Source organism: Lampetra planeri, chromosome 23, assembly GCF_965212315.1.
Source record: "Lampetra planeri chromosome 23, kcLamPlan1.2.h2, whole genome shotgun sequence".
NCBI classification, from domain to species: Eukaryota; Metazoa; Chordata; class Hyperoartia; order Petromyzontiformes; family Petromyzontidae; genus Lampetra; species Lampetra planeri.
This window is the reverse complement of record NC_136129.1, coordinates 9,277,731-9,293,727: the sequence shown is the minus strand read 5'-3', so window position 1 is coordinate 9,293,727 and position 15,997 is coordinate 9,277,731. Positions and strand designations below refer to the sequence as shown.

Genomic DNA, 15,997 nt, shown 5'->3' with positions numbered 1-15,997 from the left:
GGCGATGTGCATTGTGGGGAGGTCACGACGTGTGGAGCCCCATCCAAGACGGCGGCTCCTCATCCTCCTCATCCCACCACCACCACCACGGGACAACTTCTTCTGCCACCGCCGCTGACACAGAGGGATGTCGGAATACGACGAATTTGAGAAGCAGCTGTTGAACAACAGAGAAGGTACAACAACAGCAACAACGGCGAAGACGATGCCAGGGTACCCCAGCACAAGAAGAGGGCTTCTCTAAGCCATGCATAGTTTACGGCAGTCGCGAACACTGTGTTGTGTGCACTGCGATATCGCTGCTGCTGCTGCACACACAACACTCTGTGTCGCCTTTCTCGATTGTTCGAGATGCTTTCCTGTGTTTTAGAGTCACGGGTCGTGTCGAATCGCCGTGCGCATCGTGAGCCCGCATGTAACGCGAGCCTGTGTGTGTGTGTGTCTGTATGTATGTCTGTGTGTGTATGTGCGCGTGTGTGTGTCTGTATGTCTGCGCGTGTCTGTGTGTGTGTGTCTGTGTGTGTCTGTGTATGTGTGCCTGTCTGTGTGTGTGTCTGTGTATGTGTGCCTGTCTGTGTGTGTGTATGTGTGCCTGTGTGTGTCTGTATGTCTGCGCGTGTATGTGTGTCTGTATGTATGTATGTGCGTGTGTGTGTCTATGTGTATGTGCGTCTGTGTGTGTGTGCCTGTGTGCGTGTTGTGTGGGGAGCGGTGGTGTAGTGGTTAGCACTACGCTGCGCTATGAACCCGGCGCCCCGGGTTCGATTCCCGCTCACGGCCAACACCGGTGACGATTATCTGAACCAGTCCCGGGCCTCCCCTATGTCGACTCAGCCTCAAATGAGTACCCGGTGCGGTGTGTGAACATCGCCACTAGGGAGACAAAGGCGGTCGGGCGTGGTGCTGGCCACCCACCCCCTCGTGTACCGTTCCGGCCTTCATAGGTGCTCGCTAACAGCCCCCGTGTAGCCGTTAAGGCTACACGGGGGATCTTTGTTTTTGTGTGCGTGTCTGTGCGTGCGCGTCTGTAGACGTTTCGCCGGCGTTGTCGCTCCGACGGGTCTCATGCCACTTTTAAAATCGACCCCTGTACAAGGTGGTAGTGTTGTGGTTGGTGGTGGGGGGCTGAAGTCCCGTTAATTGGGGAAGAACTTCAATCTCGCAGCAGTAAGTGACCTGCATTGCTTGGTCTATCCACAGCTGGATGAGGCTGCTGCCATCTCCTGCTGCTGCACCTCCGTGGCTTGTGGTGACGTGCAGACATTGCCACCTTTGACCTCAGGGCGAAAGACTAAAAGTGCAGCGATTAAATGCCGTTCTTGAGTGTCGCGTATTGCCAGTAGGTTTTTAATTGTAAACATTGTACCGTGTCGCTGGTTTGACGGCTGCCAATAATAACGTCCATCACCAGCGAAGAAGATTCGTGTTTTTAAAACTCGAGTGGGGGCTAAGGACCTCGCTATTGAATGAGGTAGCGCGATTCGATTTCGGAATTGTTATTTTGTGAAAAAATATTAACATTGCGAATATAGCGGCTTCTGGTGCTTAGGGAGTGGGAGGTCACGAAACTTAATAAAAGTAATATTTGGGTCTTTCGGTAAAGTCACGTAAATAGGTTCAAAGAAAATAACAAAAAGCGACGACGTTTCGATCGCAACGCGAGCGTTCGTCATCATGACGACGAACGCTTGTGTCGCTTGTGTGTCACGATCGAAACGTCGTAGTCTTGTGTTATATTTTTGTTATTTTCTTTGAAAATAACTTTGACTTTACCGAAAGACCCAAAGAACATGAATTCCTGCATTCACGAAAGCTTTAAGTCAAGACGTAATACAGTAAAAGTACCGTAATTCAAACCGTTAAGGTAATTGGGCTGGGGCAGGACACGAGAAGGTACGGTTGCCATACAGCCAAGGAAAAACACATTCCTGCGGAGGGAGCTGGTGTAGGAACGTTGGGTTGCTCGGTCAATGGCCAGGGTCAACGGCGGCGTGGTGTATTCCGCAAATATGCCCGGCTGTGAGGGCGGGCACAAGCCGGCGTGAGTAGGTTAAACGTTGAGTTTTATAAGGGCACCACGGGGTGACCAGCCCCTCCCCACCCAGTCCCACCCCTCCCACCCCCCACCCAGCCCCACCCTCCCCACCCAGTCCCTTCCCACCCAGCCCCTCCCCACCCAGCCCCTCCCTCCTCACCCAGCCCCTCCCTGCACGATGGACGGACACAATAATCCCCTGTGGGCTGGTGTAACCAGGAGGTTCCTATCAGTATAACGTGGAAGCTAAGGAATGAAACGCGTCCTGGAGTTGTAATATTGAGGGGATGGAGCGATAACAAAATCGTGTTGTGTACTTTGGTGGACTTACATAGGGAGACTGGTGGCGCCTTTGGGATTGATCACGGCTGATGATGATACAAATGGTGGGGGAGGGACATCGATTATTTATACACCCCGTTTGATGCATCTATCATATGCTAAAGATCAATATGATGTATCGTACAGATGTAACGTGGTGCCTTCGAGGGCACCCTTTGAGGTTGCATTGAGCACTTTTAATGAGATTCTTTGAATTAAGAGCAAGGCAGTTAAGTTGAAGAGATCTACAACGGCATGTTATGCCACGTGGTTGTTTTAGATTGGAGAGGTCTTCTGTAACAACACAGTATTGCATTTATCCAGAGTATAGAATACATTTTCCCAACTACAAATCTCAAGACAAAACACACAAAACCCAACTACAAATTAATCCTAAAGTTGAACACTGAAAAACAAATCCATATCTGAAACGTGCCCAACAAGTGCAGAGCTGCGTTTTTCGAATTCCGCTTAGAGACGGAATAGGGATCAAATGTAGTGGAAGTGTAATGTTGAGCAATTTATAAAGTGATGCCCAGTGGACAGAACCTACGATAGAATGGCAGCTAATGGAGAAATACACCTGAGTGGATGATCCTCTTGGAGCTCCCAGCATGTGTGTGTATATATGTTGAACATCTTTGGCGTCGTACGTAGCCAAACGTGCTGATCGGAGGTGTTGGGCGAATGAAAACAAACTAAACACAAAGAGCCGTTATAAAGAAATGGGGTTTCTATCTAGGTGATTTCAAATTGCACAGCTCCAATGGCTTTCTAATACCGGAAGGCAGAGCATTCCAGACGGCGCAAAAGCGCATCTTAAAGCCCACGATGCGGTGACCGTCTTTGTTCGATGGCCAGCCAGAAGCCGCTGCTGTGAGCATGAATGAGCCAAACGCCGGACATACCCAGCAAACACACAAAACCCACCCGAAAAAACACATCGGAGGGCTACAAGGCACAGCCTCGAAAATCTACGAAATAGTATCAGGTTACAGTACGCGATCACGTGTCTTCTTGGTTCTTTCGGTAAAGTCACGTAGAAGGAAAATAATAAAATAAATTAAATTTAACATAATAAAATAATTCTCACGACGTTTCGGCCACAACGCAAGCAGCCGTCTTCAGGTGGACCTGGACCTGTTCTCCACCTGAAGACGGCTGCTTGCGTTGTGGCCGAAACGTCGTGAGAATTATTTTATTATGTTTTATTTTTATTATTTTATTATTTTCCTTCTACGTGACTTTACCGAAAGAACCAAGAAGATGAATCCCTGCAGTCACGAAAGCTTTAAATCGAAATTTAAGATCATGTGTCTGTTGTTTTTGTATTTCGCCACTCTGCCCACCTTGCCCGTCCTTCGGAAGAGCGGCTGGCGGAGCATGGAAAGGTGCGCCGGCATAGCCACAAAAAGCGGAGCCGCAGTCACAGCCGGAGCCGGAAGAGGCGCAGCCGTTCCCGGGACCACAAGCGCCGCTCACGCAGGTGTCCTTGCCCTGCATGCTCGCGTCCGCTAGCCGGGTCGTGCGTTTGTGGGTACGTCTCTGCGACGGCTGTAGTTATCGTGGCGAAGAGAGAGGAGAGAGTGTTACGCCGGAGGCGAGCAGAGGTAAAAGAGGGGTGAGGAAAATTGCCAGGGGTGAGTGGGTTTTATTCTGTCCAAAATTATCTGGAGGTTGACACCCCAGGTTGAGCTGTGGATGAAAATGGATGGAGGTACTTAAAACAGTTTTCAGTGAAATTAAATGCCATGCGTTCCCAGTGAAGGTTTAGTAAATGTGATCATTAATCAATGGTGGAAACTTCTACCGACTCATAATGGCTTCACCGCCCTGGTTGACATAATTATTACCGTTGTTTCCTGCAGTCGTTCTCGCTCTCCAAAAAAGTGTCGCAAAAAGAAGGCTTACAAGTACTGGGACGTCCCTGCCCCTGGCTTTGAACACATCACACCGCTGCAGTACAAAGCCATGCAAGGTAATATGTTTAACGCAAGAGTTGATTTTGCCGTCTCGTCCTGTCTTTACCCGACAGCATGTCTCTCGAACAGGAGCAATCCACACCGCTGCCAGTGTGTACTTGAGAATCAGAATTATTCCTTCCAATCAAAATGTTGATTTAGACTGGAGGAATCCGATGAGCTATGAAGCTCTTTTTCACGGATCTCCACTTGTGAGGACAAGCAAATGCCCGTAAAATATTGCTGTTTAAGTCTTCCTACATACCCCCCTCCCCCCACCCCAATAACTCAATTTGTCCCCAACATATCCACGGGATATATAATTTTTACAAAAATAGTCCGAAATCCTAATTGCAACAAAAATGAGAGGAATGGAAAGAGAGGAAGAGAGTTTAGAAATGTCTAAAACTGAGTACTGTTAGCATGGGGTATCTTTGCAATTGTGATTTTGATGACTGAGATAAGTAACGAAAAGTCCCGCATTCCTTCCCATCAAAATAAGTATTTCTTTGACTCCGTATGACAAAATTACTGAAGGATCCGCTGAGACTGTATTCTAGATTTACATCCATATTGGTGGTAAATCCCATGCCTTTTCTGTGGGGAGTGGTGACCAGGGATGCTTTCCTGAACACATCGTCATTGACCTTTATCTTCACGGCCAACACCAGCGACGATTATCTGAACCGGTCCTGGGCCTCCCCTAGTACCTGGTGCAATGTCTAAACATTGCCACCGGGGAGACAAAGGTGGCCGGGCGTGGTGCTGGCCACCCACCCCCTCGTGTGCCGTGCCGGCCTTCGCAGGTGCTGTTCGTGAACAGCACTTGCCCCAACAGTCTTCTAAAGGCTATACGGGGGGGGGGACCTTTGTCTTGTGGCGTGTGCTTTGTTGGGCGACCAGCGGCGGGACAGATTCCGGCGACCCCACTGCTGCTGCCGAGCGTGGCAGGCGAGGTGCCGACCGCGCCCACACAGGCGTTGGTAGTCGGCAGCCAGATGACGCGGCAGGCCAGGCGCCTCTACATCGGCAACATACCCTTCGGCGCTACCGAGGTAGTCCGGATTGTTGGCACGAGCGGGCACGCGAGCATCGCATGTGTCCGTATCGTGTGGGCCAAAGGCGTCCGAGTAAATCCTGCCGCTTTTGTTGACTTTTTTCTTAATGTCCAATCGGTCACTTTCCGAACGTGACGAACTATATCTTGTGTGGCTATATTGTGATGAATGAAACAGAAAAAAATGAAATGATAAACATTATTTCTGACGAATTAATGCCTTTGATGGAATTTTTTTAAATATAATCTGCCATATATTTTTTGCTCTCCAAACTTACATCTTATCCGATCTTCGGGTGTATCGCAATCGTATATTAGTGTACCTACTACAAATGAAAATGAATGCAATTTTTATTTATTGAAACGTGCTGTCAAAATGACAAAATAACACTTTGTCTTTTGCGTATTTTCTAGGAAGCCATGCTTATGTTCTTCAACACACAGATGAAATTGGCTGGCCTCAACCAGGCTCCAGGTGACCCCATCCTGGCTGTCCAGGTCAACCTGGACAAGAACTTTGCCTTCCTTGAGGTAAGTCGTGCAGCAAAGCAGCGGTTCGAGAGCCTAGCAAAAATCATTAAGGTCTCAATCCTGGTGGCCTGCTCGTCTTGCCGAATTAAACACCTTCTGCAACAGTGCTTTGAAATGTTATCAACATCGTGCGCACCACACATGTCCTTGTTTTTTTATGTAAGGTTTTAATTTTGCAATCGCGTAAATGTGGACCAAAGTCCACGAATCTTGTCGCGTTATTTCAACGCTGGGCGGACTGGTTATGTCTCAAATGATAATTTGCTCCGTACTCTTACGCACCCGTGGGACGCGTGTAGTTCCGCTCGGTGGATGAGACGACGCAGGCGATGGCGTTCGACGGAATCCTGTTCCAAGGCCAGAGCCTCAAGATCCGACGGCCGCACGACTACCAGCCGCTGCCTGGCATGTCCGAGGCACCTACGGTCCACGTGCCAGGTGCGGGGGTGCCCTCGGGGCACGGTCTCACTTCTAGGACGCTCGCTGCTATTGCCGTTGATGACTCGCGTTGCGATGGCGCGTCCACTCCATCAGCTGTCGACGGAGCAGGCAATTGAACAAGCGTTGAACCGACTTAAATTTTCCGTGGCATGTGAAATGTGGATTTCAAGATCCCTTCGGTGAGATGTTCAAATCTTCCCGCGCCTCCGGTCAGCATGGTTGGCTTCGTACGATGCGTAAGAAGTTCAACATACATGCATACGTACGTCCCACGTGTGACCAGCCATTACACGCCATTACACTTGTTGTCTGTAACCCTGACTACTCTTCTCCTGTGGTATGTTCTCCCGGTGGTAGGTGTTGTCTCCACTGTTGTACCAGATTCTCCGCACAAAATCTTCATCGGGGGCCTGCCAAGCTACTTGAACGAGGACCAGGTGGGACTTGGAACGGTGCAGCAGTTTCCAGTGGTAGCAGCACCGGAGCATTTCCATGATTAATGTTTGTGTTATGTTCCGGTTACGGTGTTTGAAAGCTTCCCTATATCATTGGGCCAATTTTCATGTACAGTAGATCGATTTAAAATGGCATGGTCTCATTTGGAAAATACATATAATGTATGCCCTCTCACTTTAGAAATGAGAACTGCAATACCAGTAGTTCATAGTGATATAAAATCCTTATTATTGACCCATGTAAATATGCCACGTGCTTTTGGCGTCTTATCGACGTGACTTTACCGAAAGACCCAAAGAATATATCCATGTATGGTTTGACTCATTATTTACGCTTTGCATCCATAGCTTGTCCACTCAGCGAGAGCATGTGATTTCTTTTTGCATGTAACCCAATCTACTGCAGGTTTAGTCGGAATGTGCGAGCAAACACGGTGCGACTCATATTTTTGAAAGTGGGTTTAGATTTAGTGACGTGCTGCAGGCAAGACAATGCAGTGCATTTTATTTGTTTTTTCGGCTAACACTTTTAACACTGCAATTCAATTTCTAAATCATTATTCGAAAAATGTTCCGCTTAGGACAAAAAAAAACTCACTTTTCACCACACACATTGATTAATTAAATGTTTGTAACAAACTTGATATGCCCAGCTTCTTTAATTATTCAAAAAAACATGCATATAAATTTACGATTGTGCGATTTTTGTGTTTACCGGACATTTCTTGGCACAGTCCGATCTGTAATGGTGTGTGACTTTGTGCCACTGCCAGCGATAAACAAGGTAATAAAATTGAGCTGCAGTTAATTTCTAGCTATTGCAACCTGTGCATCTCAAGGATAGCATTCCAGTTTGATTTAATATTCTTACATTCCATCTTTCTCACGACATTTTATCCTTTGAAGTCGCCAGAATCGCTTCTTTTTGTCCGTCTTTCAGCCAAATTTTCTAAATAAATGATTCAATATTCTCAGCGTAATATATCTGCAGACAGTGCTACAGCAACACAGTTTTGGAATGCCCTGCTGCTCGGTTTTTTCCCCACTAATATTGACTCGTGTTTTATTTTTTGTTGTTGTTTCCCAATTCAACAGCTAGGGAGCTGTTCAAAATCATTAAGTCTTGGCGCGTAGTCCACCTAGTACTCTAACACTGATCTGCTGCAAACCCAGACAGTAAGAGATCCCAGGCAAGTGAAAATACAAGTGGCCCTTGCCAGTCGATTGAGTGAGTCTTTTTACACTCTTTTTTTTTTCTACTAAATAATGTGTGCAGCACGGAATGGAGCCGGGCTCTGATACACATCAGGCGGTATATCGCTTGCACTCGTACAACGGGCAGCACCGTATACACAGATTGATTTTGAAGTCCTTTTAGGTGAAGGTACATTTATTCATCATCTGCTGCACCCCTTAGCCTGCACGGAGGCTCTTGCTCTCCGCCCACCAACATATGACGTAGTAATCATCTTGATGCTGTTTGTGAAAGCGCATTGATGGGTTTTGGTTGATGTGGGAAAATCGACTGTTGTCTGTGAGGCACAGTGAGTATTTTGTGACCACAACATATTTAAAATATCAATAGTTGAGCTGAGTTCACAGCTTCCTCCAAACAAAATACATCACAACATCCAAAAACTCTTAAATTAACTTGTGGTAATATAATCACAGAACCAGTGGCAGGGGTATAAATACGAGGAGGCCCGTATTTATTAGTGGATAGATCATGGCAGAGAAGGTATGTAGTCCCGGTGCATTGCATGTGTTGTACGCGCATGGGCACATGTGCTGCGCATGATGCACGCCCGTACATGCATGCTTACTGGACATCTGTGATTTAAAAAAAAAAGCTTTGTAGCTCATCGGATTCCTCCAGTATAAATGAAGATTCTGATTCTGAACAACGGACAAATGTTGTTATTTGTGTTAAGGTTAAGGAGCTCCTCACTGCGTTTGGGCCTCTGAAAGCATTCAACCTGGTGAAGGACAGCTCCACCTCCCTGTCGAAGGGCTACGCTTTCTGCGAGTACGTGGACGTCAACATGACGGACCAGGTACGGGCGTTGAAGTAGTCTCGCCGCTTGTTGTCTTGGTGTCTCTCGCTCGTCGGAAGTAAAGGCTGCCGTGAGAGCCGTTTGAAAACAATTACAGAGGATGGCAGTGATTGTTAGCCTGTGTGCAAGTCGTTTATTACGTGTTATGATGTCTATTATCTGTGGCTTAATACAGCATATTTGCAATACATTTTGATTTTATCTCGCGCTCTTCATGCAAAGTATCCACAAAGGTACTTTAAAATTAAAACTCAAATTTAAACAAAAATATATCAACAATAAAAGCATTGGCCAATCAAGCCAGCTTAAGGATGAGTTAACGGAAAAAATATTATTTTACATTTTACTCAAAAAGTTCAACGTTGCTAGAAACCCTGATATGACTTGTTGTGGAGTTGCAAAGGCAGGGAGCATAACAATCAGAGGCCCTAGCATCAACTCAATTTCAACGACTTCAAGCCACCACCAATAAAGCCGTTTTATTGAATATAAAGCTACCACGTTTTATTATATATAGGAGGCCCATTAGTCTACCTTATGTACAAGCTATCTGCAGATCAAAGTGCAGTGCAACACCAAACGTGCAGGATCATGTGGTTATTAACATAAACAAACACTTTTAATAATTATAGGAAAACAGCATTGACGTGAGGAAATTCTAATTATCAGTAAACGTAAATACAAATGTCGTAAACCTTCCCGTAAAGATAAAAAAATAGCTAACAAGTGCCGTTAAACGTGTGCCTGCGCGTTGCACGCTTTGCGGGTGCAGGCCATCGCGGGACTCAATGGAATGCAAATCGGAGACAAGAAACTCGTGGTTCAGAGAGCCAGCGTCGGATCAAAGAATGCCGCGCAGGTCCGTAGCACACTCCCTCGCTCCCTTCACTGGCATTCGTCGCTTCTGTTAAATACCACACAGTGCCGCACGGGTGGCGAGATGTTAACTCCCTCACCTGGTATGCAGGAAGTCGTGGGTTCGATCCCAACCCTGATGCCTGCTGCTGTATATTTAGAGTTCGCGGTGTCTCTCTCCCCGCGGTCGTGTGGGATTTTTCTCCAGGCCCTCCTGGTTTTCCCTCCACATTTAGAAATATGTGTTTATAGTTTAGCTGCTATAAATTTCCAAGTGATAAGCCACTTCGTTGAGCTATCATTTGTGTCCAAGTCACTTCTGAAAAAGAGCTATATAGCTCCGTTGACCTTACCTGCTAATAAAATAAAAATAGTTTAGTTCAGTTCATTGCTAGTCTGCACAACCTGCATGGTGTATTCAGTACCACAGCGCTTCATGCAATTTAATTCCCCAGGAAGACCTCACCGTGTCTCAAGACCCATTTTCAGGAGGGTTCTGCAATTGGATGTTTGGCCATTTCCATTGACGAGTGTTTTCTTTCTCAGAGGAAAACGTCGGACGCTGTGTTGTAGAAAAAAAAACCCACCGTACAATCTAACAACACGTCGGGAGAGCACCACTTAACCAAGATCATCGTCGCTTCGTTTCCGATATTCAACGTCGACTAAAAGCTCCCTCTTTGTGTTCACCGATGTGCGCGCAGGGCGCGGTGACGCAGACGCCAGTGGCGCTGCAGGTCCCCGGTCTGGGCCCCACGCAGGTGCAGCACAGCGGGCTGCCCACCGAGGTGCTGTGCCTCATGAACATGGTGACGGCGGCCGAGCTTGCGGAGGAGGAGGAGTACGAGGACATCGTTGAGGACATCCGCGAGGAGTGCGAGAAGTACGGCTGCGTGCGGTCGCTCGAGATCCCGCGTCCCATCAACGGCCTCGAGGTGCCGGGCTGCGGGAAGGTGGGCACAGGACAATAACTGCGCGTGACCCGTCGACGGCTTGTTTGCGCCCACACTTTGCGCGGTTTAGGCTCGCGGGGATGTGTGGCAATATATGCCACAGGTATGACGTTTTCTTTTCTTGGTTCTTTCGGTAAAGTCACGTAGAAAGGAAATAATAAAATAATTAATTTCTCACGACGTTTCGATAGCAACACAAGCAATCATCATCAGGTGTGAAATCCACAGCAAGAAAATTAGAAAAAAAGTGACGTTTTTTTCTTAACGTTAGCACCACTTTTTTTTCAAAATTTTCTTGCTGTGGTTTTCACACCTGATGATGATTGCGTGTGTTGCAATTGAAACGTCGTGAGAATGTTATTGTTTTATTATTGTATTATTTCCCTTCTACGTGACTTTACCGAAAGGACCAAGAATATGAATCCCTGCAGTCACGAAAGCTTTAAATCGAAAAATGACATTTTTTTTCGTACAGAGTCCATTCCTGATTTTGGACAGTTTTTGCTATGAACTGAATGGGGCTTAAAGAGCTGTGCTGGTCCTAACTGATTGGAGATGAGAACGTGAGACTTCACAGCAACTGTATTGCTGATGATCGCATGAAAGGCCATTGGGGATATTTATTTTTTCAATGTTTTATTGAGCGGTACAATCCGACCTTGAAATAGCCTGATGCATGAAAAACCATGGATGAAGACACGGGTTAGAACAACAAGCAGAGAGCTAAACTTTAGTTGCTTGCAGGTACCACGTGTTCATCTGAGAAATTAAACTTTGCCCATGAGCAGGCCTGTGCTCAATAGCTACCAAATGTGTTGTGTTTGCAGTGATGTGGCCGCTGTTTGTGATGGCACTAATGAATCGCAGTCTGATTTTCCATTCTCCTCTTGTTGCAGATTTTTGTGGAGTTTTCATCCATACTTGACTGCCAGAGGGCCCAGCAAGCATTGTCAGGACGCAAGTTCGCGAGTCGCGTAGTCGTGTCAAAGTACTACGACCCAGACAAATACCACAGGAGGGAGTTCTAAACAAATAATTCTCACTTAATTTTTTTTCCGAGCCCTTGTCGCGTTATTTATTTGGATGGAATTACGGACGTTTCTCTCCACGTTCTGGGAGCTTTTAAGTTCCTGTTTTGTTCTGGTCGTACTGGGTGCTGTGTTGGGCTTGATGTACGACGTTCCGCTGAACATGCCCAGAGAGCTGTGGTTACTTCAGCTTGGAAGAAGCTCCCACGACGCGGAGCGAGGCGTTGGACATGCCGAACAATGCGTGGTACGGCCCCAAAGAGCGATGGAATGTTGTTGTCGCTGCTTCTGCTGCTTGTTTATTGAATGACTCCAGGCATGTGCACATGGTTTAGAATGACAAAAAAGGGTTATAGGATATTGGAATGTTAGGAAGAAAGTTCCCCTTGCAGTTATAAATTAAAAGTGATTTTAATGATGGCACTTAGTTCAAAGCAGTTTTGCTTAATTTTGTGAAATCTTTAGCAAAAGCCCTGCATTACTCATTCCCCATTAGCTAGATATATTGACCCCTTAGGACATGCAAGTAAATATTTATTTTATTTAAAAAGTTACGTTTAAAATGACTTTGCTTTATTTTTACTTGGACGAAATTCTAGAAAATATTTGGCAACAACAGTGTGACGTGAATGGCATTGGTGTGCATACATGACTTATGGACAAGAACAATTCTTGAAATGTACTAGCTAGTGCCGGAGTAATATAAAGTGCAAAGTTTTGTGTTTTTTATATCTGTTCGTGTTGCTTTTAAAAACTGAAACTAAAATTGGCAGATGTTCCATTGAGATGTAATTTTTAGCAAATGTTGAGATTGTATATCTCGACAGGCAGAGCACTACCTTGCGTGCACATGTTTTATAAACTCCACTGCCTCCTGGCAATATAATAATCAGGGGGGTCGTGTGTGGTGTGGGGACTTTGTTCCAAACATTGTCGTTTAAACTGACCTAGTAAAACCAACAACATGCCTTCCACGTATGATGCTGCTCTCGGTTGTAATTTTAACAAAGCGGTTATTTTACGCACAGCAGACAGAGATAGCTCAATGTGAAACGCATTTGATGAATACACGTCAAATTAGCAATCGAACAACATCATGTTTGTATGTACGTATGCTGAACTTTTTTCGCACCGCACTTATCCAACCGTGCTAATCGGAGGTGTGGGGGAGGGGAGAGGACAACAAACTAAACAAAAAGAGCAGTTTTTTATGGAACGCACTCCCGAATAACACATTTAAACCTCCGCCTCATGCCTGGGATTCAGGCTCAACGTATGCATACAATCCATTCCCCCCCCAGTAGCATTTTTTTCCTTTCATCTCCACATTTTGATGAAGAAGAGAGCGAAGATCTGTCTGCCAGAAGTTCTGCGAGGCCGAGATGTGTCGTGCATCACGAGTTGGAGGACTTGCTGGCCTGTGACCAGGCTCCAGATTTGAAAGCGATGTCAGTTCAGTTCCTAACAAAGGAGATGGCACCGCTGCTGAGTTATGTGCACAACTTGATCGCGTGAGGTTATTGGCAATAGCCTAATGTGTGACGGCGTTTCTAGACAAATCGGTAGGATAACCAATCATTCTCGGTGCTAGGGGAAACTGTGAGCTAATACTTTGAGAGGAAAACGTGACGGTAAAGCATGGGTGTTTGAAAGGGAAGGCTTCATTCGAATAACAGACATCGTAGCTTGCAGACTCGAGACTCACAAGGTATGATTTATGAAAGACGTGTTGTGATTGGCGATCACACTATAACAAATGGAATAGTATCCTCACTGGGATCTTAGTTAATACAATCTGATGATGCCCTGTATTTATAAGTATGCTGCTGTGTAAACATGTGCGCAGTAAATGAAATAGTTTGGTCGTGTCACCAAATGTCACTTGTGTTGTTGGTTTATACCATTCCGCATGACTTTTCAGAGGGTCGTCGGTAGTATTGTTCTGGCAATGTCTTTCACAACCTTTTGCAGGCCCCCGAATATTCTACGCAGCTTCTGCTGTTGAGCAACAATGTCCACTCTGCGGCACGATGTAGAGGGATGAGAGAGAAGGAATCTCCCTTTTTGTAAGTGAACATTATTGGTGTGGGGAATAATCTGAGGGCTCGAGTTTTCACTTCATAGGGCTCGCTAAAAGTTGCTACAAGGCAAACCCTGTTTAGTTTATCCATCGTTCGCCGTTCACGAGGTCACACCTTGGGTTAAGTAAGGCGGAATTGCCCTCTGTGAGGCTCAAATGAACTTGACTGGTGAGCAAGGGGGTGGTGTGAGGTCTGCAAGTGTCCTCGTGCAGTTAAATAACTGGCGGCGATGAGTATGAATTAGCGTGTGGTGAGGTTATATTGCTGCTTGTGAATTTATAGCCGTTTCTGAGCACTTATTTGATAACGAGAAACCTGCGTGTTGGATTGATACCGTGAAGTAGTTCTCTCCACTCTGGTTAGAGGCTGTACCACCACCACAACAGTGTTTTACGTTGGTCTGGTTTTTGTAGACGTCAATGGGAGCTCGTTGATTTCAAAGGTTGTGTTTGTGTAGGATTGCCACCAGACCAGACGACCTGGGAATTGAATCGATTTGTATCGTGAACGGGTACCGGTATTGTGTTTGGAACTGTTAATCTATACTGCGCAGTTTTGATTGCCGAGGCTGGCTGAAAAATATGTCTGGGTTTGGTTTACTGTAGAAAGTTTGACACAACTTTAGTTTTGTGTGTTTTTTTAGTGGGGAAGTATAACGCAATTGTGGGAATACTGTATAAGAAAAATACTGTAATTTAAGCTAAGCTTGTCACTTTAAACAAAACGTGAAATTTAAAACAAAGCGGTACGAAGGCAATAAAAGTAAATGTGCTAATGGAATATATGTAAAACATATATATTGTAACTAAATGAACTGAATGCTCATGATGCTGTTTTAAAAAACACTTAGCAATATTGAGACTGCCTGCCTCCAACAATTGTCATAGTAAAGTTTCGAGCTTGAAACTCGTGGTTTGTGTTGTACAAAACGTGCAAAAAATAATGTATCGTGAAAGTTTGTTATTCTATTAAGGTCTAATTCGTCCAGCTTTAACAGAGCGTGCTACTACGGTTGGTTTGCGACTTCCTTCAAAATGTGATGAGCATCGCTTTCTTAGAGTTTGTGTCGAGTGGTTTTAGCATACAGGCGCGGAAAGGTTACATACTGCTCAGTATTACTACTGGATTCGTGAGAACATTAACCCCCCCCCTCCCTTAGCCGACCTGTTTCGTTGCGTTTATGTTTGCTGCTTAGATTTTCCGTCGTAAAAGCAACCGATGTTTATATTTGCCGTTTTTAATTCCAGCCCAAACGACGTCTCAAGAACATGCACGCTAACACACGCTGGGGCGGTTGTTGGTTTATATAAAAAAAAAACACCGTTTAAAGAAGAAGAGAAAGAAAAAAAAATCACACGTGAAATTGTTATTTTTTAATGTCAAAATATTTCTGGGAAGAAACTCATGACTGAAAAGTTGCTCCCCGAGGTCTCATCGCAAATTATACCACCACCACCACCACTTTTGTCATGAATTCACTTCTAAATAAGCTGTGCGTGTGTGTAATTTTTACTTGGTGTAAAAGTTTTGCGGTTATTAAAAAAACACACTTTTCATGACCGGTTCGTTGATTCTTTTCTCATTTGTTTAACGGTATATCATAAGTCGGTTTATGTGACTTGCTGTGGCTCTGATTCCCACTGCCGGTGTGCAGGCGAAGGGGTTATCGAAAGGGGTTTCAGGACAAACGAGTTAAAAAAAAAAGTACCTGGACGTCAAATCCATCAAAATACTCCACGATTTGTTTTCATATTACGGTAATATACAGGGTGCTTCAACATTTGTTTTAACACTTCTGAGAATTTACAACAATGCCGCAAGAAATGTGCTTCTGGGATCTGGAGACCACCTGGAGAAGATTCCAGGCACGCGTTGACAATGTTGGCGAACAAGTGGAGGCTCTGACTTTTGAAGCTATTAGCATACATTTGTTATGTTACAGTGTATATATTTCTGTTATTTTCCATTAAAAACGATAGTCCCATATAGGTGTTAACATTTTTTTTAAGCACCCTGTATTTAGGCGTGGCTGGGAGGAGCGGTGGATACGTCTGATGACCTAAGTTCGATGCCCAGCCACGGTTTCGGCTGAAAATGAATTATGTTAAGTCCACCCACCAACCCGCACTGTCGCCCAGCGTGGTGAAGTATGGTGACACAACCCTCACTGGCAGTGGATTGACACTTTGTAGCTTTAGCCGCATTGGGAGGGGGGTGGAGGGAGA

General features: G+C 45.5%; 1 protein-coding gene across 1 annotated transcript; it reads left to right on the top strand.

Moving 5' to 3' along the window:
• LOC144726446 (splicing factor U2AF 65 kDa subunit-like) lies at positions 1 to 15,331 on the top strand. Its single transcript, XM_078605171.1, has 11 exons — positions 1 to 176; positions 3,725 to 3,842; positions 4,225 to 4,334; positions 5,221 to 5,372; positions 5,789 to 5,905; positions 6,205 to 6,343; positions 6,704 to 6,783; positions 8,733 to 8,855; positions 9,628 to 9,714; positions 10,415 to 10,663; positions 11,560 to 15,331. Exons 1-11 carry the CDS (start codon positions 128 to 130, stop codon positions 11,689 to 11,691), a joined length of 1,356 nt encoding a protein of 451 aa, XP_078461297.1. The 5' UTR covers positions 1 to 127; the 3' UTR covers positions 11,692 to 15,331.
• Positions 15,332 to 15,997: the final 666 nt, after the last annotated feature.